At 46.3% G+C, this 27,570-nt stretch overlaps 1 protein-coding gene across 3 annotated transcripts in view; it reads left to right on the forward strand.

Annotated features, from left to right (window-relative positions):
- prkcbb (protein kinase C, beta b) overlaps window positions 1-27,570 on the forward strand; it is a 93,957-nt gene that overhangs the window by 14,121 nt on the left and 52,266 nt on the right. For 2 of the 3 annotated variants that reach the window (XM_035526403.1, XM_035526404.1), the window contains exons 3-5: window positions 12,884-12,966; window positions 21,572-21,683; window positions 23,263-23,391. In XM_035526403.1, coding sequence (XP_035382296.1) covers window positions 12,884-12,966; window positions 21,572-21,683; window positions 23,263-23,391 — 324 coding nt within the window. Of the gene's footprint in view, window positions 1-333; window positions 498-12,883; window positions 12,967-21,571; window positions 21,684-23,262; window positions 23,392-27,570 lie in introns of those variants that run through there. The other variant, XM_035526405.1, reaches the window with a different exon arrangement.

Raw genomic sequence — 27,570 nt, forward strand, 5'->3', positions numbered from 1 at the left:
CTCAACAGCCTCTGCAGTTCTCTGTTTCCTGTGTCGTCCACAGCACAGTCGATACTGTTGCGGGTGATGCTCGTGTGCTCAGCCCTCCCTGGAGTTCTACCATCCAGCTCTGCGTGTTCAGCTCCTACACAGCCGATGGCCTCACCCCCAGGAGGTGGGGTTGATCCTGGCTGGGAGCCCTGGCTCCATGCCTTTGCTGTGCCGCCTGTCGTTGCGGACATCTTCAGCCAAGCCGTGGCCGTGTAGTTGCGGAAGGCTGTTCCTACCAGCAACAGCCTCTCAGGGAGTACCCCCACTTCTGTTTCCTCACTTGCTCAGCTTCGTGGAGCTTTCTGACAAGGACTTCTCTCGTCCTGCTTTGGCCACACATGCCCCTCCAGCGTTTGCTCAGGGATGCATTACACCTCGTCGCCTCGCGGAGCTCCTCTGCCGCGTCTCAGCACAGAAATTCTGCAAAGTCCTATCTCCGCCTCGGTCCTTGGAGTTTGGATGGGGTGGTGAGTTGCACGTTATTTCAGCTCTTCCAGCAACAGTGCATTCAGGAAGTAGTGTCGCGCTAACTCTCCTGCTGAACCATCATTCTAACTTTCACCGCCACATCGCTTACCCACTCTCCCCACAGCCTCAGCCGCTCCGAACACAGCCGTTATAACAGATTGCGCCGTAGCCGCCTGTCCAACACGTCGCTGGAGGTCACTGCTGTGAGGTCTTCATGCTGCTTTGGCGGAAGATCCAAAAGCGTGTGCAGTGCCCCTCCGTGCCAGGGCTAGGCAGAGCTGCTTCTCTCTCAGCAGGCACCAGCTAGCATCACCACTATCCTCGCCATCTTCTCCTGGGCAGCACCTTCTTTTATGCTCGTTTATGCGCCGCACAGCTGCTATCCCACTTCTGATGCCACCGCAGCGTCCCCGGGAGACGCAGTTTCTGCTCAGAAGCACTTTAGTAGCAGGCTCACCAGAACCGGATTAAACCTGCTAAATTAGGGAAGGATAAGTAAAAGAAAAAAATAGCACATGAAAACCATGACATGTAAAGCCAAGTGTTAACTCAACTAAAAGATAAACTAAATAAATGCATAAATCCACTATGAAAATAAGACCTTAAACATTAACTTTAAACTAATTTACAGCCTGCAGTTATGTGCCCGGAGGGCTCTCTCTCTTTGAGGCCAGTGGTAAATGCTACAGAATAATCTTTGTCTCCTGTAATATTAAGGTGCACTCTGGCATCAAGGTGTTGCTATAAACACCCAGTGCATGCCACTCAAATGCCCCTCGGGGCATTACATCTTCTGCACCTGCCCGCGCCACGGGTCTGTTATCTCTTGTCATTTACTCCACAGCTGTAGCCTGCCGTCACGGAAGGGCGGTCATTAACAGTGCAGCGTTTATGGATCTCAGTCCTCAGGAGAGGAACCGTGCATGGGTGTCTGCAGTTAAAGCCCATGCACACCAAAGTCTGGTGGTTTGCATGTGCCAAAAATGGTTGTTGTATTTTTCCTTTGTGTTGTAATATTACTTATCATTGACTGGTAATTTATCGTTACAGGCCAAGGCACCCGACGTCACAGTCGTCTATCCACCAACATTTGGATAAGGTTTCCAGCGTTCTGGTCCATTTATTGTTCACCTTTGAGATTTCAACTTTGAAACAGGCCCTTGTTAGGCGTTGCTTCGACTTGACTTCCTTTCACCAGGTCCATTCTAATAGATGACACTTTAAAGCCATTCTTGGTCCACATCTGTCCACACGCAAAACAAGTGTAAAAAAAGGAGTTTCAGGTGATTGCACATGTAGAGGAAAAGGCCTGGGGTGGGTGTCGGGGCTTCTGTTTATCTGGTCACAGAATGTGTTGCTGTAAGATACAGAAGGGTTGTGAGTGACAGGCGTGTTCACCTGCTTTGCATATTCTGTGATATTTTCTTGATTTGACAAACCATTCAATTCAACTAACTCAAATCTTCCACTTGTTAAGTCAAGCGTGTTACAGAGAGCATTTTATGTTTTTGGCATTTGGCAGACGCTCTTCCTAAGAGCAACTTACAAAAGAGCTTTGTCATCTACTCATAGAATACATCCTAGTACAGTACAGTAGATCAGAGTTCAAGGTACCGTTGAACTAGAATACTGTTGAAATACAGGAATCAATGCCGATACAAGTGCACAATAAGCTTAAGCTTTTTATCAGACAGAGAAATGAAAAGAACAAAAAATACTTCTCTGTCCTGTGCTGTGTTCTCATTTTGAGAAATGTGGGCTAATTAAATGCAGAGGAATCATCACAAGTTCTTGATGATTGTCTTAGAAGAACATTATGGTAACAGTTATGCAAAAACAGCTCCAAATGATTGTTTTACTTTTTGTCTTTGGAAAGATAAAACACCTTTTATTTATTGAATGTGCCACCCTGAAATGAAGGAGCCCTGTGCCTAGCGGGCGCTTGCCATGTTCTGAGTCATTTGCTGGACTATCAGAAGTAGCCCTCAGTTGTTTCTTTTCTCTTGTCTGCTTGAAACCTCACAGGCGCATTAGCAGCAACCGGCTCTGGGAGTTGTTTAGTTCCCGTGCAGATATGCCAGCACGTGCTTTGCAGTGTTATCGTGTTACTGTAACCACTGCAGTCGCCATTAATTAGATGTGGATGAGTGCAGCTGTGGGTTTCGTACAGGAGACCCTGGCACCGTTCTTCTCAGAAGGTGAAGGCCTTCACAGCAGTGCTGGACAGGCGGTGCGTGTCATGGTGCCTCCAGCCGGTCTCCAAGTCTGGTCTACTACCTGTCTCCAGGTTTGGCGTACTTCCTGTCTCCATGGTGCTGTGAAGCCCAGAAAGACTGGGCCCTTGGTGCTTTGGAAATGATGCTTTTATCCCATTTGCATGAACTATGAACTGCTCTGTAGTGTTTGGAATTTTAAAAAGACTGATTGAATCATGTCTATATTGTGTCTTATAGAAAACACGTATATTAGGTGCTGCATCCTGCATCCTGATGAAAAAAAAGTTTGTCGCTGAGGAGAATATTTAAAAATGTTAAATAAACTGAAAGCTGACATTATACACTCAGAGAGAGAGATTTGTAGTTGTTTGAGGCAGATCTTGAGTTGATGGAGGACGTGTGGTTATGATGAAGGTATCAAATTGTCACGCACACATTCGTTTCACACTGAAACTTGTGCAGCAGTTTCACTCCTCTAACCCCACACACACTCCCCTGAGGAGGCCCCAAACACACCTGCTACACCGTGATCGAAAAGTACTTGAGTCTGTATGAAGACTGGAAGGCAGTGATGGTCTGTGAGATGGAAGCTTTGCTTGTGTTTGGGTAACGCTCCTCCTGGCTGCTGCAGTTGCTAGGTAACAGCAAATGAAGTGATGGGCACTCTCTCACTCTCACTGTGGTCCCACCCCCTTATCCCCTTCTCTTTATTTTTATCTCCCCTTCTCTCTTCTAGCCCCCCCTCTCTCTTTCACTCTCTCTCGCGCTCTCTCTCTCACACTCTCTCTCTCTCGCTCTCTCTCATACTCTCCCTCTCTCTCTCTCTCTCTCTCTCTCTCTCTCTCTCTCTTTCCCTCTCTCTCTCTCTCTCTTTCACTCTCTCTCTCTCTTGCTCTCTCTCTCCCGCTCTCTCATACTCTCCCTCTCTCTCTCTCTTTCACTCTCTCTCTTTCACTCTTTCTCTCCCTCTCTCTCTTTCACTCTTTCTCTCTCTCTTTCACTCTCTCTCTCTCTATTTTACTCTCTCTCTTTCACACTCTCTCGCTCTCTCTCTCTCACACACTCTCTCTCTCTGTATCTCTCTGTTTCACTCTCTCTCATACTCTCCCTCTCTATCGCTCTCTCCCTCTCTCTTTCACTCTCTCTCTCTCCCTCTCTCTCTCTCTTTCACTCTCTCTCTCCCTCTCTCTCTCTTTCACTCTCTCTCTATCTATTTCACTCTCTCTTTCACACACTCTCTCTCTCTCTCTCTCACACTCTCTCGCTCTCTCTCATACTCTCCCTCTCTCATTCTCTCTCTCTCTCTCTCTCTCTCTCTCTCTCTCTCTCTCTCTCTCTCTCTCTCTCTCTCTCTCTCTCTCTCTCCCATGCTCTCTGGTGGATATCATGCCCTAAATATCACTACTTCTAGACATCACATTTAGCTAAGTGGAAGCATTATTTAGGTCATTATACAAAAGTAAATCAGAGTAAATGTAACTTTCCTGTGAAGGTTTCGAGGTGTTGTTAAATAAGAGAGAGAGAGAGAGAGGTTACATGCATCAGCATGATCCCAGCAGAGAGGGCAGAGGTCACAGGTATCAGCATGATCCCAGTAGAGAGGGCAGAGGTCACAGGTATCAGTGTGATCCCAGCAGAGAGGGCAGAGGTCACAGGTATCAGTGTGATCCCAGCAGAGAGGGCAGAGGTCAGAGATATTAGTGGTGGAGATGATCTGTGCTTATTGGTTTCATAATTATAGCTTTAAAGAGCATTGAAACTGTATTAAAGACTCAAGACCCAAGACACAAACACACACACACACGCACACGCACATGCACGTGCACAAATATGCACACACAATCCCAGCCAGTCAGGTTCTCTGGGTCAATGTTGTAGCCATTCATAATCACACATTGTTACTGAGGGACTTTGTTCTTGGTTTAAATCTGAACATTCACTGGTACAAAATATAAATGCTACAGAATAATCGTTATCTATTCAATACAAAAACCAGTTTCTTCAAATCCCACATGCTTATAATGCAGCGTCTTGGACCCCCGAGGCTCCTCCGTGGGTTGGGGTCCTCCAGCTCAGCTCTGTCACTGCAGATGGCTTCCCCTGGTCTGGTGAGCAGATGGCAACCAGGGCTAAAGGTCCCCTGGCCCTCACAGAAGATCCCTCAGAAGTGTCTCCACCTGCTGCTGTGCGTGTGGTGTACATGTCTGCTTTGTGGAGGCCAGGCTACTTATTACAGCATCCTCTCAGCTGTTTTGGTCCCATGGGGCTCTGTGTCTGTGCTCTTAGCCGCCCATAACCCACGTAAACCTCATCTCCCCTAACGAATGTGGCTAATTAACGTCACTGTTAACGAGGGCATTAACCAACTCCTGCAATAATGTGGGTATTTGGTGCTTTCCTGTTCCTGTCTGACACTCCTGATACTGCAGATATGAGCCCTGGTACCAAAAAACACCCAGTAATTAATTCAAGATCATATTCAGCACTAAACATCACACCTAACGCCGAATTAGAAGGAAATTAATCAGTTGCTTGCAGATACAGTTTGTGAATCTGCATATTCCCCTTGTCTTAATCTTAATCTCTCGTATTCTGTCGCTCTTCTTTTTCCTGCCTCCTTTTTCTGTGTGTCTGCTCTTTCACACCTCCCAGTGCCCTGGTGGCTGTAAATGCCTGTTAGTGTGTGAGTGTGTGGATGGGGGTAAGTGGCTGGCTCATTGGCTTGTGCTGTGGTTGTGCTGTGGTTGTGATCCATGGTGTAGAGTGGGGGTGCCACAGCCTGTAGCTGGAGAGCTGTAACACACACACACACACATACTCTGCACGTACGTACACACTCGAGTGTAAAATATTTATTCTTACTGTCTATATAGACTGAAGATCAGCCCTTTTCTGGTCCATCAGGACAGAGGCTTCAGGAACGAGACCTTGGGCTCAGGACAGGAGCTCCATTTTCTCTTTAGTGTCACTGAGTTTATTTACATCAGACGTCTTCCATCACTGGCGTGTTTCGAGTGCGCGGTACTCTTTAACACCTCGAACCGGAGGGAGCCACGGCAGGTTACTAAAAGTTCCCGGTCTCTTTCCTCACGCTCTCGCCGAGTGGCACTCAGCGCGTTCGCTCCGTGAGAGGGCTTCCTGTCATTACGACTACCCCCCCGACCCCTCAGCAGAAAACTTGTAAATAACTTCGCCTGTCACACACCGGTGTGCCGCACAGGGTCGGGGGGACGTGTCGTGCAGTATGTGAACCGGTGTGAGAGTGTTTAGCTGGAGGGAGAAAAGGCTGCAGTGAGTGTGTGTGCGTGCGTGCGTGAGAGGGAGCAGAAGTTGTGGACAGCTGTGGATCGGTGGGTGACTCACTGACCCCCCTCCTCGTACCCTGCGCTGGTGTGCTGACGGCTGCTATTTATACGCTCTGCGTAGGCCGGACTCCTCGCTCGCATAACTCCCATTACCACATTACCACAGGCATTAAAGCTGAAATTCAAATATATCTTTTTTCTCTCTGAGAACAATCGACTCCTGCTCCTATCTCCTGCAGAAAAAAGAAAACGTTCACCTCTTTTCTCTTGAAAAGAGCCATTCCTGTGTATAACGCTCCACTTCCCATCCTCTCCCTCTCTCTCTCCCTCCCTCCCTCTCTCCCTCTCTCTTAACCATGCTATTCAGCGTTCGCTATCTGTTGTCTCCTAGCTGAGGTGTCGTTTAAGTGAGCAGGCACATTACAGGCCTTGTGTTGGTCTTTCTGAGATAAGGAGCCTTATGTAGGTCTGCAGTGTCTTTACACAACACGCTTGTAACCGTGCCGACTGCTCTGTGTAACCATGCCGACTGCCCCATGTAACCGTGCCAGCTGCTCTGTGTAACCATGCCGACTGCTCTGTGTAACCATGCCGACTGCCCTGTGTAAGCATTTCATCACTGTGAGTATTTCACCACCGTGAGTGTTACTACCGTGAGTGTTACCACTGTGAACGTTTTACCACTGTGAGTGTTTCACCACAGTGAGCGTGTCACTTATGCAACAATGCAAATCCGTTAGGTGCACATGCACACACCTCCCCTGTGCAGTCATCCAAGCACATGCCAGCACAACACAGCACAGCACCCGGCGGCTCAGGGGAAGCTGGGGAGATACTGGACATCACAGTAAACCAGCAGCCAGCCTAATAGACCTGTAGCCCCTTATAAGAGTGTATACAGAGGGGTGGATAGAGAGAGTGAGAGAGAGAGAGAGGGGGGGGAGAGATAGATAGATAGATAGATAGATAGAGAGAGAGACAGAGAGAGAGAGAGAGAGAGAGAGAGAGAGAGACAGAGGGGGGGAGAGATAGATAGATAGATAGAGAGAGAGAGAGACAGAGAGAGAGAGAGAGAGAGAGAGAGAGAGAGAGAGAGAGAGTGAAAGACAGAGTTGATTCTGTCCTGTTTGTGCCTCTGTGCTCTGGTGAAGGGCTTAATGAACAGTGTGTTCTGAACTATTGGTTCAGTTCTCAGCAGCTGAAATCGTTCCCGAGACTCACTTAATCACACAGTCCTTAATGTTTTTCAAATGAAGGATCATTTTCACTGTAGTCAGTTTAGCAGGTATTCTGAAGTGTCTGTCCATTAGTGCAATCTTATTATCTGTTTATATCTGTTCTGATACCTGTGTATTTGTGTGTGCGTGTGTATGTGGGAATTTGTTCGTCAGCGTGTGTATGTGTGTTTGTGCGTACCTGCGCACCTGTGTGCGTGTGCGTGTGCATGTGTGTGTGTGCGTGCGCGTGCGTGTGCGTGTGCGCGTGTGCGTGCGTGAGTGTGTGTGTGTGTGTGTGTGAGTGTGTGTGTGAGTGTGAGTGTGTGTGTGTGAGTGTGTGTGAGTGTGTGCGTGTGTGTGCGTGAGTGCGCGTGTGTGTGTGTGTGTGTGTGTGTGTGTGTGTGTGTGTATGTGTGTGTGGGAGTGTGTGTGCGTGTGTGTGTGTCTGTGTGTGTGTGTGTGTATGTGTGTGTGGGAGTGTGTGTGTGCGTGAGTGTGTGTGTGTGTGCGTGAGTGCGTGTGTGAGTGTGTGTGTGTGTGTGTGTGTGCGTGAGTGTGCGTGTGTGTGTGTGTATGTGTGTGTGTGGGAGTGTGTGTGTGTGTGTGTGTGTGTGCGTGTGTGTGTGTGTGTGGGAGTGTGTGTGTGTGTGTGTGTGTATGTGTGTGTGGGAGTGTGTGTGTGTGTGTGTGTGTGTGTGTGTGTGTGTGTGTGTGTGTATGTGTGTGTGGGAGTGTGTGTGTGTGTGTGTGTCTGTGTGTGTGTCTGTGTGTGTGTGTGTGGGAGTGTGTGTGTGTGTGTGTGTGTGTGTGTGTGTGTGTGTGTATGTGTGTGTGGGAGTGTGTGTGTGTGTGTGTGTGTGTGTGTGTGTGTATGTGTGTGTGTCTGTGTGTGTGTGTGTGTGTATGTGTGTGTGTGTGTGTGTGTGTGTGTGTGTCTGTGTGTGTGGGAGTGTGTGTGTGTGTGTGTGTGTGTGTGTGTGTGTGTGTATGTGTGTGTGGGAGTGTGTGTGTGTGTGTGTGTGTCTGTGTGTGTGTGTGTGTATGTGTGTGTGTCTGTGTGTGTGTGTGTGTATGTGTGTGTGTGTGTGTGTGAGTGTGTGTGAGTGTGTGTGTGTGTGTGTGTGTAAAGTAAAGTCTAAGATGGGAGGGACAGGGATGTGCCTGTGATTACAGAAGCTCCAATATCCATGAATCAGAGCTGCTCTCCCATCAGTCCACATGACACAAAACCACATTAATCCACCTAGTGTCACACTTTGTGTGTGTGTGTTTGTGTGTGTCTTTGTGTGTTGTGTGTGTGTGTGTGTGTGTGTGTGAGTGTGTGTGAGTGTGAGTGTGTGTGTGTGTGTGAGTGTGTGTGAGTGTGAGTGTGTGTGTGTGTGTGTGTGTGTGTGTGTGTATGTGTGTGTGGGAGTGTGTGTGTGTGTGTGTGTGTGTGTGTGTGTGTGTGTGTGTGTGTGTGTGTGTGTATGTGTGTGTGGGAGTGTGTGTGTGTGTGTGTGTGTGTGTGTGTATGTGTGTGTGTCTGTGTGTGTGTGTGTGTGTATGTGTGTGTGTGTGTGTGTGTGTGTGTGTGTGTGTGTGTGTGTGTGTGGGAGTGTGTGTGTGTGTGTGTGTATGTGTGTGTGGGAGTGTGTGTGTGTGTCTGTGTGTGTGTGTGTGTATGTGTGTGTGTCTGTGTGTGTGTGTGTGTGTGTATGTGTGTGTGTGTGTGTGTGAGTGTGTGTGAGTGTGTGTGTGTGTGTGTGTGTAAAGTAAAGTCTAAGATGGGAGGGACAGGGATGTGCCTGTGATTACAGAAGCTCCAATATCCATGAATCAGAGCTGCTCTCCCATCAGTCCACATGACACAAAACCACATTAATCCACCTAGTGTCACACTTTGTGTGTGTGTGTTTGTGTGTGTCTTTGTGTGTTGTGTGTGTGTGTGTGTGTGTGTGTGTGTGTGTGAGTGTGTGTGAGTGTGAGTGTGTGTGTGTGTGTGAGTGTGTGTGAGTGTGAGTGTGTGTGTGTGTGTGTGTGTGTGTGTGTGTGTGAGTGTGTGTATACGTGTGTGAGTGTGTGTATACGTGTGTGAGTGTGTGTGTGAGTGTGTGTGTGAGTGTGTGTGTGAGTGTGTGTGTGTGTGTGTGTGTGTGTGTGTGTGTGTGTGTGTGTTCTGGTTTCCCTGGGTCTGGGGTGAGTGCTTCGCTGATGTCTGCTTGGAAGGGTCTTAGGCGCGATTAGACTCCACAACCCATCATAAAGAGTCTTTCATTCAGTAATTTAATTTAGAACAAGTGTTTGTGTGCCTTTTAGTTGGGGCGCTTTCTTCTTTATTCTGTGTTACGGTGAATCATCTCTGCTCCGCTCACCTTCCTCTCTGATGACCAGATGTCTTGCTCAGTTCTTCTCTGCTGTTTAACTGTTCATAACGGCGTCTGAGTGCTCAGGTCCAGGTGCACAATCAGGTTAATATTCCCTCCACAATCATTCCCAGGATAATTCCCCAGGATAATTGTGTTGTTCTGTCCCCTGCAGAGTATGTTCATAACTGCCCGTCTGGTTCTGTGGGACAAGATCACACAAGATCATCTCACATAACACACGGATTACACAGAACTCAGAACACATATTTACATTTATGGCATTTATCTGACAGACAGAACACACAGACATATGGAACATACAAAGCACACAGAGCTCTAAACTCTTCAGATATGTTTAATTTGGTCTCCATGTGCAGACTCACCCTTCCCCCTCCTAATCCATAATCTCCCAGATCTAATCCCCAATCTCCCAGACTGAAGGAGCTCACTTCTCCCTTCTCCTAATCTGGAGTAACCCTGGCGAGTGGAGGTAATGTCCCATCTGCCTAGGCTCTGATGGCCTGGGACTGTGTGAACAGTGTGGAGACTCCAGTGTGAAACATTATGGAGGGTTTTCTGGAGCACCCCTGAAGTAGCCGCTAGAGTTCTCAGAGTTCTCCACAGGAGTTGGTATGTGGGTGTTTGTGTGGGTGTGTGTGCTTAAGTGTGTGTGTGTGTGTGTCTATGTGTATGTGTGTGTATGCATGTGTGATGTGTGCGAATATGTGTGTTTGAATATATGTGTGTGCACATATCTATAAGTGTGTGTGTGTGTGTGTGTGTGTGTGTGTGTGTGTGTGTGTTTGGGGGTTAAGTGTACAAGTGTGTGGGAGGACTCTAGTGTGTGTCTGTGAGTGCACCAGCTGCGGTGCACAATCCAGAAGTGATTTCACTCTCTGAAATAACTGAGTTTGTGCTCCAGTTACAGTGAGAGTTATGATGGTGCTGTGGCAGGACTGTGGCTGGACTTTGGCGGGTCCCCTGTCTTTCTGCTGCTCTTTGTGCATGGATATTTAATGGCATGTTTAATTATGAAAGGTCGGATCAGGCTGTACACCATATGTGAGCAGACTGGTATGTGAGCCAGCATCTCACCGCTGTACAGAGACCAGCACACCATCCCTGATACACCCCTCCCACACAGGTGCATACCCTAGGCCCTACTGACTTACCCTAGAGGGAGAAACCCTCACAGCAAACACCCCACACCCAGTTAGGAGGACTATGTAATCCAGTACAGGAAAGGATTAGAACTTTGTATGTTTATCTTATCCACAGCAATTTCTATAGTGTTATAGAGCTCTTACAGTGTGGTGTCCTTCACTGGACAAAGGTTTGAACCTCGGTCCTCCTCAGAACCAGTAGCATGGTTACCTACCACACTACACACTATACCTACCACACTACACAATACCTACCACACTACACTATACCCACCACACTACACATTATACCTACCACACTATACTATACCCACCACAACTACACTATACCTACCACACTACACTATACCCACCACACTACACTATACCTACCACACTACACTATACCCACCACACTACACACTATACCTACCACTCTACACAATACCTACCACACTACACACTACCACACTACACTATACCTACCACATTACACACTATACTTACCACACTGCACTATACCTACAACACTGCACATTATACCTACAACAGTACAGTATCCCAACCTCACTACACTATACCTACAACACTACACTATACCTAGCACACTACACTATACCTACAACACTACACACTATACCTAGCACACTACACTATACCTACAACACTACACTATACCTAGCACACTACACTATACCTACAACACTACACACTATACCTAGCACACTACACTATACCTACAACACTACACTATACCTAGCACACTACACTATACCTACAACACTACACACTATACCTAGCACACTACACTATACCTACAACACTACACACTTTACCTACCACACTACACTATCCCACCCTCACTACACTATACCGACCTCCCTGTATTATCCCAGCTACAAGCGTCGAAAGCCCAGTATGATACTGTGTGTTTTTTCTGTGTGAGTGTTCTCCCCAGTTAAGAAGTAGTCATGTCTTTAAGTGGGTCTAGACTGCAGAACTGGTTTTTATGTCTGGTATTGCAGATAGTTGGAGATGCCTGAAACAGTTCTGTGGATCTCTGAATCTCAGACCTCAAAGGGCCTTCAGGTTCCTCACAGCAACAGAAGCTGTTTGGTGACACTGTTTGTCTTGCACTTCACTAATTATAGTGGTTTAGCCGATTTTTTTGGATTCCTCCATGCTAATAAAAAGAGCAAATTTTAACGCACCATATGGTCACAGAGCCGAGCGAATTTGTTCTGCACAATTCAGCTTTCTAAACTCCCACTCACACACATTCTCTTTCTCCCTCGCACACACACACACACACACACACACACACACACACACACACACACACACACACACGTCCTGTCTTTCTTCTTCTTTCTCTCTTGTTTTCTCTCTACCTCTGATTCTCCCTCAGCTCTGTGGGGGTAGTGAGAGGTGCTGAGTTATTGTCTGAGGGTGAAGACAGAAGCATACATGCCATGTCATAAAGAAACGCTCAGAGCAGACAGTAATCTGGTCTGGGGCCAGTTTGACTTGCATTCAAACATATATTTCAAAACACACTGTTCTTCAGTGTATTATGGAAAAAACACTGGTGTGTGTGTGTGTGTGTGTGTGTGTGAGAGAGAGATGAACAGAGTGTGTCCAGTGTAGGTCAGGGCTGAATGTGAATAACAGAAGTGAGCACGACCAGGGTGTTTTGTCTGTGTGGTAAAGCACATGAGCAGAATCTGCCAGTAACATTAATCACAGTGAGTGCGCTGGGTTGGGTGCGTAGGGTTCAGGGTGAGATTAGGGACCAGTGTGTTGGGTTGGGTGTGTAGGGTTCAGGGTGAGATTAGGGACCAGTGTGTTGGGTTGGGTGTGTAGGGTTCAGGGTGAGATTAGGGACCAGTGTGTTGGGTTGGGTGTGTAGTGTTCAGGGTGAGATTAGGGACCAGTGTGTTGGGTTGGGTGTGTAGGGTTCAGGGTGAGATTAGGGACCAGTGTGTTGGGTTGGGGGTATAGGGTTCAGGGTGAGGAGGGTTCAGGGTGTGACAGCATATCCTGGTGAAAGCAGAATCATGATGGCGACCAGTTACACAGAAGTATGGAGCTTTGGGATCTGATTCTCACAATCTCTCTCTCTCTCTCTCTCTCTCTCTCTCTCTCTCTCTCTCTCAGTTTGCTGTTTTGTGGTACATAAGCGATGCCATGAGTTTGTCACGTTCTCCTGTCCTGGAGCCGATAAGGGTCCTGCCTCTGACGTGAGTAACTTGACCTTTCCTCTTTTGTCTTACAGTGCTGTCTGTCTCTCTCTGCTAATGCGTCATTCTTTTAGTGTGTGATTTCTTTATGTGTGTGTGTCTCTGGCTATGTGGGTGTGGATGTGTGTGTGGGGATGTGTGTGGTGTTTCTGTGTGTGTGTGTGTGATTCTCTTTGTGGGTGTTTCTCTGTGTTTGTGTGTACGTGTGTGCGATTCTCTGTGTGTGTGTGTGTTTCTGTGTGGGTGTGTGTGTGTGCGTGTTTGTGTGGGTGTGTTTCTTTGTATGGGTGTGTGTGTGTGGTTTTTTGTGTTGTGTGTGTGTGTGTTTCTCTGTGTGTTTGGAGGGGGGATATTTCTGTGTGTGTCTGAGATGCTCTGTGTGGGGGTGTTTCTGTGTGTGTGTTTCTCTGGGTGTATGTGGGGATATTTGTGTGTGCGTGTCTGTGTTTCTGTCTCTCTGTGTGTGGTGTGTTTGTGTTTCTCTGTGTGTGGTGTGTTTGTGTTTCTCTGTGTGTGTGTGTGTGTGTGTTTCTTTGTATGGGGGTGTGTGTGTTTCTTTGTGTGGTGTGTTTATGTGTTTCTGTGTGTGTGTGTGTGTGTGTGTGTGTTTCTCTGTGCGGGGGTGTGTGTGTGTTTCTTTGTGTGGTGTGTTTGTGTGTGTGTGTGTGTGTGTGTGTGTGTGTGTGTGTGTGTGTGTGTGTGTGTGTGTGTGTGTGTTTCTCTGTGGGGCTGTGTGTGTGGGTTCACATCACTGCATCATGTGATGAATGGGAAAGCAGGTGTGTGAGCTGTTTTTCTTATCTGAACCGATCAGTTTGACAGTGAGTGCAACAGTGTGTTAGGTAGGAGAACATTATGGAAGAATATGTTAGGGAAAAGTGTGTTAGCTAGGAGTGTGTTAGATAGGAGTGTGTTAGGTAGTTGCAGATGTTGTGAGGTATCTCTATAAGGTTTCCCAGCATCCTGCAGAAAGTTCTGGAGCTGTCCAACCCAGTGGGCTCTGAGTCAGCTCTCCCTAACAGTTTGTCTGACCCCTGAGCTCAGGGTCATGCAAGATGTGTAAGTCTGCATATGATCTTGTAGGTACAGAAGTGTGGGCGTGGCTCAGGGGGGAGGGGCCTGCTTCTAACAGAGCTTTGAATTAACCAACTCAGACCTACACCACCAGATCTGCTCAGCCTGGTCCTTCCAGCCTGATCTCGCTAGAATTGTCTCCCCAGCCTGGTCTCCCCAGGTAGGTTTCACCAGCTCAGTCTCACTAGTAAAGATTTCACCAACCACATCTCCCAAGCCTGGTCTCACCAGCAGGTCTCTCTGCTTGTTCTGTCACAGCTAAAGAGGAGTGCTAAAATCCCACTTGAGCACTCCCTCTGCTTTAGGGGAGGCTGAGAGGTTCTTTATCACTGTAGCTGCTCTGCGTTCCATTTGGCTGGTGTCTCTGCGCCTCCTGAAATGACCCTTCTGCTCTCAGCCCTGAGCCCCCCAGGGTTTTGCCACTGTGAGACTGCGTTTCCCACCTGCACACAGAGGCCCTGACGCTGGGCGACAGCTCCCACTACCAGCGGGAATGTTCCAGAATGGCGGGCGTGGGTGGGACGTCGCCGGAGCTCCTTCCAGACTTCTCCGTTCATCCTCTCGTCTGCGTCCTCCTTTCTCCCAGTCCTGCTCTCCAGTGGACCAGAAATACCAACCGTCCCTGTTCTCACAAAGCAACGGCGTCTGTCTAATGAATTCGCTGCCCTCCGACACTGTCGCTCATCTCGGCGCGTAAATCTGCCAGTTTGCCTGTGCAGAGGCACCTGGGGAAGCGCGCAGGCGTAAATATAGTCAATGTCAGAGCAGCAGGAGGGTTGCGGTTGTCTTCAGAGGCTCTCGATTGGGGCTTCATTATAGAAGTGGGTTAATTAATCGTTCTCCTGGGGCGCGGCAGATTCTCATTAAACCTACATTCAGTACGGAGCACGTCAGGCAGGCACGTGTCTGACACGAACCCGCCCACAGCAGACGCCAGAGAGACGGGAGAAAGCCCTGTGTGTGTGTGTGTGTGTGTGTGTGTGTGTGTGTGTGTGTGTGTGTTTGTGTAATAATGCATATGAATTGTGGCGCCCTGACAGCTCATGGATGTAATTGCTCTGTTAACCCTTTGCTTCTCAAAGCCATCATTCACAGGAGGGGGGGAGGGGGTCGTTTCCCCTGGAAACCATCACATAAAAAGCTCTCTCCCTCCCTCTCTTTCTTTTTCTCTCTCCATTCTTTTGCTCTGCCTCTCTCCCTCTGCCTTTCTCTCTCTGCCTTTCTCTCTCTGCCTCTCTCACACTACCTCTCTCTCTCTCTGCCTCTCGCTCTACCTCGCTCTCTCTGCCTCTCTCCCTCTGCCTCTCTCGCTCTGCCTCTCTCGCTTTACCTCTCTCGCTCTGCCTCTCTCGCTCTGCCTCTCTCGCTCTACCTCTCTCACTCTACCTCTCTCTCTCTGCCTCTCTCTCTGCCTCTCTCACTCTACCTCTCTCTCTCTGCCTCTCTCTCTCTGCCTCTCTCGCTCTCCCTCTCTCTCTCTGCCTCTGTCGCTCTACCTCTCTCGCTCTACTTGTCTCTCTGCCTCTCTCGCTCTACCTCTCTCTTTGCCTCTCTCGCTCTGCCTCTCTCTCTCTGCCTCTCTGTCTCTGTCTCTCTCACTCTACCTCTCTACCTCTCTTGCTCTACCTCTCTCGCTCTACCTCTCTCTCTCTGCCTCTCTCACTCTGCCTCTCTCGCTCTCCCTCTCTCTCTCTGCCTCTGTCTCTCTGCCTCTCTCTTTGCCTCTCTCGCTCTGCCTCTCTCTCTCTGCCTCTCTGTCTCTGTCTCTCTCACTCTACCTCTCTTGCTCTACCTCTCTCGCTCTACCTCTCTCTCTCTGCCTCTCTCTCTCTCTGCCTTTCTCTGCCTCTCTCTCAGAGAAACTCTAACTGAGCTTTCATTTTTCATTTCCACTGCCTCCCCCTCACACCTAGAGAGGTGAGTCACTTGTTCCGAGGGGGATGGTTGGGTCAGAACATGTCTGCAGGTGTGTGTGTGTGCGAGTGTGTGTGACTGTGTGTGCTTGGTCGGTTGTCTGTTCAGCTTTTTGTTGAGTTGTGTTTAGTTCTTGTTCGGTTGTCTGTCTGGTTGTCTGCTCGGTCGGCGGTTTTGATGTCTGTTTTGTGATCTGTATGGTTGTTTGGTTTGGTGGTTTGCTTGTCCGCTTGCCTGTGAGGGGCAGGATGATAAGCAGGGGCCTCCCACCCCAGTCTTCTCTTCGTGTAGCTCAGTCTTCTCTGTACCAGCCAAACCCCTTTGGTGTGGCGGATTCAGGGCTTCAGGAGTCTTTCTCCCATTCACAAGACCCTTTCTGGAAGTTTCCCAACTGTCATTTTCTTTTAAATCAAAGCAGGCTGGTCACAGACATGCTTACTGATCCATCCTAGTGGGTGGTGGCTATAAATACAGCTCTTTCTCTGAATGCTGATTGGTTCCTTTTTTAATAGAATCAGGCAGGCATTTACATAATCACGTTAGTGCTGTCATAAACACCACTTCCTGATTGGCTGATCGCCCTGTGCAGATTTTGGCAAGGAGGTGTGTGATGTGATTGTGAGTGTGTGTAAAGCATGTTCATGTGTGCACAATCTGTGTGAGTGTATGTGTCTGTATGTATGAAGACAGTGTGTATGTGCATGTGTGTGTGAGAAAGGCTGTCTGTGTGCATGCGTGTGTGTGTGTGTGTGTGTGTGTGTGTGTGTGTGTGTGTATAAAGGCAGTCTGTGTGTTGGTGTGGGTGTGTGTGTATAAAGGCAGTCTGTGTGTGTGTATAAAGGCAGTCTGTGTGTCTGTGTGTGTGTGCGTGTGTGTGTGTGTGTGTGTGTATAAAGGCAGTCTGTGTGTGCGTGTGTGTGTATAAAGGCAGTCTCTCTGTGTGTGTGTATAAAGGCAGTCCCTGTGTGTGTGTTTGTGCGTGTGTGTGTGTGTGTGTGTGTATAAAGGCAGTCTCTGTGTGTGTGTGTGTGTGTGTGTGTGTGTGTGTGTGTGTGTATAAAGGCAGTCTGTGTGTGTGTGTGCGTGTGTGTGTGTGTGTATAAAGGCAGTCTGTGTGTGTGTGTGTGTGTGTGTGTGTGTGTGTGTGTGTGTGTGTGTGTGTGTGTGTGTGTGTATATAAAGGCAGTCTGTGTGTGTGTGTGTGTGTCTAAAGGCAGTCTGTGTGTTTGTGCGTGTGTGTGTGTGTGTGTGTATAAAGGCAGTCTGTGTGTTTGTGTACTTGTGTGTGAAGACAGTCTTTGTGTGTGTGTATGAAGGCAGTCTGTGTGTGTGCTTGTATGTGAAGACAGTCTTTGTGTGTGTGTATATAAAGGCAGTCTGTGTGTGTGTTTTTGTGTGTGTGTGTACAAAGGCAGTCTGTGTGTGTGTGTGTGTGTATAAAGGCAGTCTGTGTGTGTGTGTGTGTGTGTGAGAAAGGCCGTCTGTGTGTGCATGTGTGTGTGAGTGTATAAAGGCAGTCTGTGTGAGTGTATAAAGACAGTCTGTGTGTGTGTGTGTGTGTGTTTGTGTGTGTGTGTGTGTATAAAGGCAGTCTGTGTGTGTGTGTGTGAGTGTGTGTGTGTGTGTGTGTGTGTGTGAGAAAGGCCATCTGTGTGTGCGTGTGTGTATGTATAAAGGCAGTCTGTGTGTGTGTATAAAGGCAGTCTGTGTGTGTGTGTGGGAATAAAGGCAGTCTGTGTGTGTGTTTTTTGGCAGATGATTGTGTGTGTGTGCAGTCAGCATGGCCCTGCTGTTGTGCACTGTGTGCTTATCCTGCTGCAGTCTCTGTCTGTTATTTAAGGAATTGCTTTCTTGCTTTCACTGGAAAGCTGAGCGTCACGCTGTTGCTGAGCAGAACCTGTGTCTGCCTGTCTCAGCGCGTTAGGAACAAATGTGTGTGTGTGTGTGTGTTGTTCTGGTTTGTGGTGAGCTGTGTTTGGGGCTGGGGTAATAAGAGAGATGTCTTGGATACTCCTGAAGATTTCTGAATGGACTGTAGAGTTGTTTGCTCTGTTTGTGTCCCACATCATGCGTGTCTGCACTCACCAAGACAAACTGCTCGTATGTGTAACCTGCATGATGAAACAATGTGGTTCTTATTCTGGTTCTGAAACAGGAGCACTGGCTTTGCTTCTAATGGGTGTAAGATATGGGAGACGGAAGGAGGAGGAGGAGGAGGAGATGAAGGTGTTTGAGATATATAGAGCTGGGTGGTATTTCCTCCTGTTTCCCTCTCGCTTCCTGTCTCACACACACACACACACACACACAGCCGTCTCTCTCCTCTACAAGCATACAAACACACACACCTGAAGCTGGACACGGGGCTTTGGCTGTCACCATAGTAACGCAGTGAAGGCCACAAGGTTGGAGAATTCTTCTCTCATGCAACACTGCCACGGTGTAGTGTCTCTGTTCACTCAAGCAACCTGTTAGTCTTTTGTGTGTGTGTGTGAGTGTGTGTGTGTGTGTGTGTGTGTGTGTGTGTGTGTGTATATATGTGTGTGTGTGTGTGTGTGTGTATGTGTGTGTGTGTATGTGTGTGTGTGTGTGTGTGTGTGTGTGTGTGTGTGTGTGTATATATGTGTGTGTATGTGTGTGTGTGTGTGTGTGTGTGTGTGTGTGTGTGTGTGTGTGTGTGTGTGTGTGTGCATGGAGCTGAATAAAGACTTGCTGGTGCTGCTGGTACCCATTAGAATATCCGTTTGTAATGCCAGTGTACTGTAATAATACTGTACTGTAATACAGTTAGTATAATACTTGTCTACTGTAATAGCAGAGTAGGTTAATATCAATCTACTGTAATACCTGCCTTGTGTAGTGTGCTGTACGCTAACAACAGTGTAATAATAGTGTAGTGTGTTGTACGCTAACAATAGTATAATAATAGTGTAGTGTGCTGTACACTAACAACAGTGTAATAATAGTGTAGTGTGCTGTACGCTAACAACAGTGTAATAATAGTGTAGTGTGGTGTACGCTAACAACAGTGTAATAATAGTGTAGTGTGCTGTACGCTAACAACAGTGTAATAATAGTGTAGTGTGCTGTACGCTAACAACAGTGTAATAATAGTGTAGTGTGCTGTACGCTAACAACAGTGTAATAATAGTGTAGTGTGCTGTACGCTAACAAAAGTGTAATATTAGTGTAGTTGTACGCTAACAACAGGGTAATAGTGTAGTGTGGTGTATGCTAACAACAGTGTAATAATAGTGTAGTGTGGTGTACACTAACTGTAATAATAGTGTAGTGTGTCATATTTGAACAAGAGTGTAATAATAGTGTAGTGTGGTGTACGCTAGCAACAGTGTAATAATAGTGTAGTGTGGTGTACGCTAACAACAGTATAATAACAGTGTAGTGTTGTACGCTAACAACAGTATAATAACAGTGTTGTGTGGTGTACACTAACAAAAGTGTAATATTAGTGTAGTTGTACGCTAACAACAGGGTAATAGTGTAGTGTGGTGTATGCTAACAACAGTGTAATAATAGTGTAGTGTGGTGTACACTAACTGTAATAATAGTGTAGTGTGTCATATTTTAACAAGAGTGTAATAATAGTGTAGTGTGGTGTACACTAGCAACAGTGTAATAATAGTGTAGTGTCTGCTAACAACAGTGTAATAATAGTGTAGTGTGGTGTACACTAACTGTAATAATAGTGTAGTGTCATATTTTAACAAGAGTGTAATAATAGTGTAGTGTGGTGTACGCTAGCAACAGTGTAATAATAGTGTAGTGTGGTGTCTGCTAACAACAGTGTAATAATAGTGTAGTGTGGTGTATGATAACAACAGTGTAATAATAGTGTAGTATGGTGTAAACTAACAGTGTAATAATAGTATAGTGTGTCATATTCTAACAACAGTGTAATAATAGTGTAGTGTGGTGTATACTAACAGTGTAATAATAGTGTAGTGTGTCATATTTTAACAAGAGTGTAATAATAGTGTAGTGTGGTGTACGCTAGCAACAGTGTAACAGTGTAGTGTGGTGTCTGCTAACAACAGTGTAATAATAGTGTAGTGTGGTGTATGCTAACAGAGTAATAATTGTGTAGTGTGGTGTATGATAACAACAGTGTAATAATAGTGTAGTGTGTCATAGTTTAACAAGAGTGTAATAATAGTGTAGTATGGTGTATGATAATAACAGTGTAATAATAGTGTAGTGTGGTGCACACTAACAGTGTAATCATAGTGTAGTGTGGTGTACACTAACAGTGTAATAATAGTGTAGTGTGTCATATTCTAACAACAGTGTAATACTAGTGTTGTGTGGTGTATGCTAACAACAGTGTAATAATAGTGTAGGGTGATGTACACTAACAACAGTGTAATAATAGTGTAGTGTGGTGAACACTAACAACAGTGTAATAATAGTGTAGTTGTACGCTAACAACAGTGTAATAATAGTGTAGGGTGATGTACACTAACAACAGTGTAATAATAGTGTAGTGTGGTGTGCAGTAACAACAGTGTAATAATAGTGTTGCGTGATGTACGCTAACAAGAGAGTAATAATAGTGTAGTGTGGTGTCTGCTAACAACAGTGTAATAATATTGTTGCGTGGTGTATGCTAACAACAGTGTAATAATAGTGTAGTGTGGTGTATGCTAACAGAGTAATAATTGTGTAGTGTGGTATATGCTAACAGTGTAATAATAGTGTAGTTTGTTATTACTGTACTTTAAACACAAATTCCTGTGTGACCACTCCTACTTCCTGTGTTCATTCTATAAGTTCCTCTCAAATGTCAGCTGCTTCTTTCACACCACTAGTGTAACTGCCCTCCTCTGTGTGTGCATGAGTAAGTCCGTGTGCGTGTGTTTGTATGCGTGCGTGTGTGCGCATGTGTGTGTGTGTGTGTGTGTGTGTGTGTGTGTGTGTGTGTGTGTGTGTGATATCTGCCTGGCCCCGGCCATCATCTAGACTTTAAAACCGACAAACATACACCCACATCAGAACATGGGGTTATAGGGTTATACATTTGTACCTATCTATACGTATATGTAATTTAAAAATGATCAACTTTATGCAAATGAGAAGCAAGTCACGCTGGATGGCAACCAATAAGCACTGTTTTGGGCATTTCTTCATGTCACATCAAACAACAAATTGAGTGTGTGTGTGTGTGTGAGAGTGTGTGTGAGTGTGAGTGTGTGTGTGTGTGTGTGTGTGTGCGTGTGTGTGTGTGTATGTGTGTGTGTGTGTGTGTTTGTGTGAGTCTGTGTGTGAGTCTGTGTGTGTGTGTGTGTGTGTGTGTGTGTGTGAGTCTGTGTGTGTGTGTGTGTGTGTGTGTGTTTGTGAGTCTGTGTGTGTGTGTGTGTGTGTGTGTGTGTGTGAGTGTGTGTGTGTGTGTGTCATGGGCTCATTACACTCTGTTGAACATTAACCCGTCTCTCTGTCACGCCACTTCTATTGGAGACCCTGTTCTGTGAATAATGCATGCAGGTGTTGGAGTGTGTCCTCCTATGTGGCCACACCCCCTGCCTGTCTATCCTGTGATACTTGCTGTTGAACGTTTGTTTTCCTCCTTGATGATGCGCAGCCCTTTGCTCCACCTCTGCAGGATCCCCGCAGCAAGCACAAGTTCAAGGTGCACACATACTCCAGCCCCACCTTCTGCGACCACTGTGGCTCCCTGCTGTACGGCCTCATCCACCAGGGCATGCGATGCGACCGTGAGTAACCCGCACCGCCCACAGCCGAGCAGGGAGGCACGGCCTGTGAAGAGACTCTCCCACTCCCACAGTAACTGATGGTAGCCGCTGGTCATAGTGGTCCATAACTGGTCGCAGCGGTTATGTGCATTCACTTTCCGGAGAACATGGGTGTGTCACTCTAATGCTCAAGCTCGCCGCTGACTCTGTTTGCTGTGAGACTGTTAGAGCTCAGTGATGATCCTGCAGGCCTGAGACCTCAGAAGATGGTCATACTCTCACATAATGGCCTTTACATGCCACCTCTCACCACGTTCCCTAAAAAACGAACACTTAGACTTTGGTTGTTAGTCTGAAACAATCCCAAAAAAGTTGAGTTACATAAATGACTTACATGAGTTGCACAATTCCATAATAGGTCTCATGGGTTACATAATGACATAATGGATTAACTGCGTTTAGAAGTGATATAAAAAGTTACGCGTCATAATAGGTTGCATCGATTACATAATGAATTACATGGGTTACGTAATGACAGATATGAGGTGTAGATGTTCAGTGCGTGATCAGGAGGGAACTCTGTGCAGAATATCAGACCCCATATTTCGCCATGATGTCAGCAGGAAAAGGTTTTCCATCTCACATTCACCAGCCACTTATCAAATGTCCGATACATAAAACATTCAGAATGCTTCGCTCATCCATCACTTGGCAGCAAGCCTCAAACACACGAGCCTCAAACTGCTTCCCAGACACACCGACAGACAGGTGGACGCAGAGACGACTAGGCTAACAGACAGGTGCACAGGCAGACAGCTGGACAGGGAGACGGGTGGATCTTTATATGAGTCCTGACACAGAGCTGTGCGAGAGCTATAATTCTGCCTGTTTAGTTTCCCCATATATTACCCTTACTATGTTTGTGTCTGATCTTGTGTGTGTGCATGCATGTGCGTCTGCATGTATGCATGCCTGCATGTGTGTGTGTGTGTGTGTGTGATAGTCCTCCACACTGTTTACATTACAACTAGTGATCTTTTTCCAGCACCTTTCTGCCTGAACTGTGGAGGTGTGCTTCAGTGCCTCAGGAAGCAGAGTGGGTGTATGAGTGAGCGTGCGCGCGTGTGTGTGTGTGTGTGCACATGTGTGTGCGTGTGTGTGTATGAGTGAGAGAAAGAGAGAGATGAGGTGGAATGTAGGTGAGGTAAAGAAATGGTTTAATTGAGTATGTTCAGTGTGTGTGTTTTATTGTTATATTCTGTGTGTCTTAGTTTCTTTGAATGAGTGCTTGCTTGGAACAAACGGAATGCTCTGGGCGTTCCGTGAACTGTGGCCGTCATTAGTGTTTAAACCACACACACTCATCCACTGTATGAGGAGAATCTCTGCATTGCCCTCTCTGGACAAGCATGTCCTACCACAATCTCCCTGGAGCTGGATTCACCTGCTCAGGTGGGCTGGGAAAAACAGAAGACCAGGGAGGAGTACAACACTCTCAACCGCTTTCTCTCTCTCTCTGTCTCTCTCTGTCTCTCTCTCTCTCTCTCTCTCTCTCTCTCTCTCTCTGTCTCTCTCTCTCTCTCCCTCTCTCTCTCTCCAGACTGCATGATGAACATCCATAAGCGCTGTGTGGCCAATGTGCCGAGCCTGTGTGGGACTGACCACACTGAGCGGAGAGGTCGTATCCAGATCACCGCCCAGATCAAGAACAACGTGCTTACCGTTAGCAGTGAGTCACTCCTGCCTCCTCTCACACACACACACACACACACACAAAATACACACGTGCACACAATACACACACACACATGCACACACACACACAGCATAATCATTGGTCTACAAGTCTCCTTTTTCTTATGAACACATCCAACCTGATTTTGGTTGTTTGTTTGTTTGTACATCCCAAGAAGGCATTGAAGTTGGCAGAGTACTTGTTGGAGTGGGCAGAGTATTTGTGGGCGATGAGTGGGTGTACAGGTGCCTGGAGAAGTTTCCTCCCACAACTATGAGGTCTCAGTTAGATTTGGGGAAAAAGAGGAGCAGAGTAGTACTCTGCTAGTCACTACTGGAAGGACACACAGCCCATTCAGGTGGAACGTTCATGCATCATTCATCTACTCTCACACACCTTACTTTCACATTCACTGTAATACAATAGTAGATTTAGTCATTTGTAACCAATTTGACTCGTTTGTCAAACTACACATGACTGAAATTGCAAAACATCTGGAAAGGGAATCCTGCTTGTCCTCATTGCTGCAGCGTTTCCCAGTGTCTGCTGCCCCCTAGTGGTAAACTATGCGCGGCACAGTATAGATTACAAGAGACGGTGAGATGTTAACTCCGTAGTCTACTGCATAAGCCGAAATAAATTTGTTTTTTTCACAATGCATTTCCATAGCTTTCCAGTATCGTTGAAAGCTGTGAAATATTTAATACATAAAAAGAAGTCATTTTATGAGATGATGCCTGTCATTTTGTTTGTACATGGCTACTTGTTAAAGCTAGGCAGTGCTGGACTGTACTGTAACTCCCTCACAAACTGTCTCAATTGCACAAGCATCAGTGTCTCCATGGCAGCACTCAGGCATGACCCCTCCAGTTGTAAGTATGTGGTCTGTTCCCCACACGTTCTACAACAGAGGCAGAAGTGCGCTGAAGCCAAGCACAGTGGAGCTGCAGTGTCCATGACCCGCACAGAGCAATGCGGCGTGCCCAGCAGAGGGCAGCATTGTGCACACGGAGCTGTGGTGTGGGAGGTGTACCTAGCAGGAAACCATCAGAGCAGATTAAATGTGGAAAAACTAAAATGAGATCCAATGTTCTGGCTTAATTAAGCCACAAAACACAACCCTGAAATAATTTATGGCTGTTTACAGATTTCAGAATGGCTATAATAAATTGAGGTAATTATGGAATTGCATAGTGAAAGAGGTACTGTCAAACTGAACGATCACATCATTTGTTTTGTTGACATGCCTGGTTGGAAGAACACTTTCTTGTTCTATAGGCTGAATTGTCCCTCTGTATAAGCAGCAATTTCACCAAGATGAACTCCTCACATGTGTTCTTGGCCAAGAAAGCAGTCAGTTCCTATTCTGACAGTGTTATGACAGTGTTATAACACTCTCTGATCCAGCCATTTGTGTGTGGAGGTGTTTAACTGATGTATATGCCACTATTGATATAGATGCTTATTTATTGTCATTGTATTACAGGAGGCAGGGTGGTGCTCTGTTAAACATGCATTGAGAGGAAAGAGGTGCCATATCAGTCATACCTCACCTCATACCTCAACTCATACCTCATATCTCACCTCATACCTCACCTCATAGCTCATACCTCACCTCATACCTCATACCTCCTATCTCACCTCATACCTCATATCTCACCTCATACATCATACCTCATACCTGACCTCATACCTCATATCTCACCTCATACCTCATATCTTACCTCATACCACATACCTCATACCTCACCTCATACCTCATATCTCACCTTATACATCATACCTCATACCTCACCTCATACCTCACCTCATACATCATACCTCATACCTCATCTCATACGTCATACCTCATACCTCACCTCATACATCATATGTCATACCTCACCTCATACATCATACCTCGTACGTTATTCATCGTAACTCCTATCAGACCTCATACCTCATACCTCACCTCAACCTCACAGAACATAAATACATGAGCCAGTGCCGCAGTGTACACAGAGCTCCCTCACTTCTCTCACCTTTCATCTCTCTCTCACACTCTACATCTCTAATTCCCTCCTACACACACTCTATCTTTTTCTCTCTTTTCCTCCCACTCCTTCTCTCCATTTCTCCCTCTGTTTAACCATCACAGTGGCAGTTGGGCTGATGAATGTCTTTAAGATGTGAGCATTGACAGTGTCGAGAATGTTGCCGTTAGCAATTAAAACTGAGTGTGTGTGTGTGTGTGTGTGTGTGTGTGTATTTGTGTGTGTGTGTGTGTGTGTGTATGAGAGTTTGTGTGTGTGTGTGTGTGTGTGTGTGTGTGTGTGGGTGGGTGGATCTATCCTTGTCACTCTTAAATTAGCTTCATGCTACTGGCTGACCCCATAAGCTCTCACTGTGGAACACACACTAAACGGCCACTCCACTCACAAAGAAACGATCCACTGTCTGCAGCTGCTGTGTTATATTCTATAACACCTGTAGGGGGCAGTGTGGTGCAGTTATTCATCATAATTCTCTGCCCACAGATTTTGAGTCCTGCAGTTGTAAGAATTATGGGGTGGATAGAAGGCTGATGACTGGGTTAACCCACTACATCAAATATTTTAACATCCCTGCCACTGCTGTCTCTGCCCAGTCTGCAGGTCCCCATAATCTGTAGGTCCCCATAATCTGCAGGTCTCTATAATCTGCAGGTCCCCATAATCTGCAGGTCCCCATAATCTGCAGGTCTCTATAATCTGCGAGTCTCTATAATCTGCAGGTCTCTATAATCTGCAGGTCTCTATAATCTGCGAGTCTCTATAATCTGTGAGGTTCTATAATATGCAAGTCTCCATAATCTGCAGGTTCCGTAATTTGCATGTGTGTGTAATCTGCTGTTCTTCGCTGTTGACTGCTGTCCCTGTATCCTCTCTTCCACCCCCTTGATGTTCCTTCATCTGTCTGCTCTTCATCAGTCTGCTATGTGTAACAGTCATTAGCTGGTACACACACACACACACATACACACATTCTCTCTTTGTCTTTCTGTCTTATACACGTGCTTCCCTAATGAACAGACCAGACTACCTTCACTCGTTATGCAAATGTTGCTGACTGCTCAAATCTCGAGGCTCCTTTGTTCTCTTGAGAATAATTGGTGAGCTAGTCAAGTGCTGAGGGTCAACACTAATTAAGGGTGTAATACCCAGCACCTTCCTGGGCCCTGCACATCGCCGCCCTGCTGGACAACAGGGGAGTGTCCGGTGCATGCATGGGATTAGGATTAGGACAGATTATATCCAATATTATAGCATCAGTTTATCACTGTCAGACCCTTAAAGCAGTGGTGTAGCTGAATACTTCTTTTGCCACAACTGTAGGCAACCAGTCACAGCATATTTGGCATCTAATGTTTGTGTTTAGATTTGGAGCTTTGAAGCGAATGTCACGAGAATCACCCTGCCAATCAGACCATGTAAACAGCATAAGATGTATTTTGAATAATACCATTTATACATAAATAGCTTCTTAAAACAGCAGAATATTGGAAAGGTTAAATATATTAACCAGTATGATACTGTATTATCATGTTTCCGCCTTCATATCTAAAGTTTAAAGTCCACCTTCAGAGTGATACAGAGTGATACTTACAGAGTGATACAAAGTGATACTCAGAGTGATAGGTACAATACTTACAGAGTGATATAAAGTGATACTCAAAGAGTGATAGATACAGAGTGATATGAAGTGATACAGAGTGATACTCGCAAAGTGATATGAAGTGATACAGAGTGATACTCAGTGATACAGAGTGATAGGTATGGAATGATATGAAGTGATAAAGAGTGATACAGATTGATAGGTACAGAGTGATAGAGAGTGATACTCACAGTGATAGGTACAGAGTGATATGAAGTGATACAGAGTGATACTCAAAGAGTGATAAAGAGTGATACTCACAGAGTGCTTGGTAGAAAGTGATACAGAATGATATAGAGTGATACTCACAGAGTGATAGGTACAATGTGAAATGAAGTGATACAGAGTGATACTCAAAGTGATAGGTACAGAGTAATACAAAGTGATACGGAGTGATACAAAGTGATACAGAATGATACAAAGTGATAGGTACAGAGTGATAGTATAGAGCAAGACTCAGAGAGGGATACAGAGTGATAATTATAGAGTGATACATACAGA

The sequence above is a fragment of the Electrophorus electricus genome, chromosome 1 (assembly GCF_013358815.1).
Source record: "Electrophorus electricus isolate fEleEle1 chromosome 1, fEleEle1.pri, whole genome shotgun sequence".
Lineage (NCBI taxonomy): Eukaryota > Metazoa > Chordata > Actinopteri > Gymnotiformes > Gymnotidae > Electrophorus > Electrophorus electricus.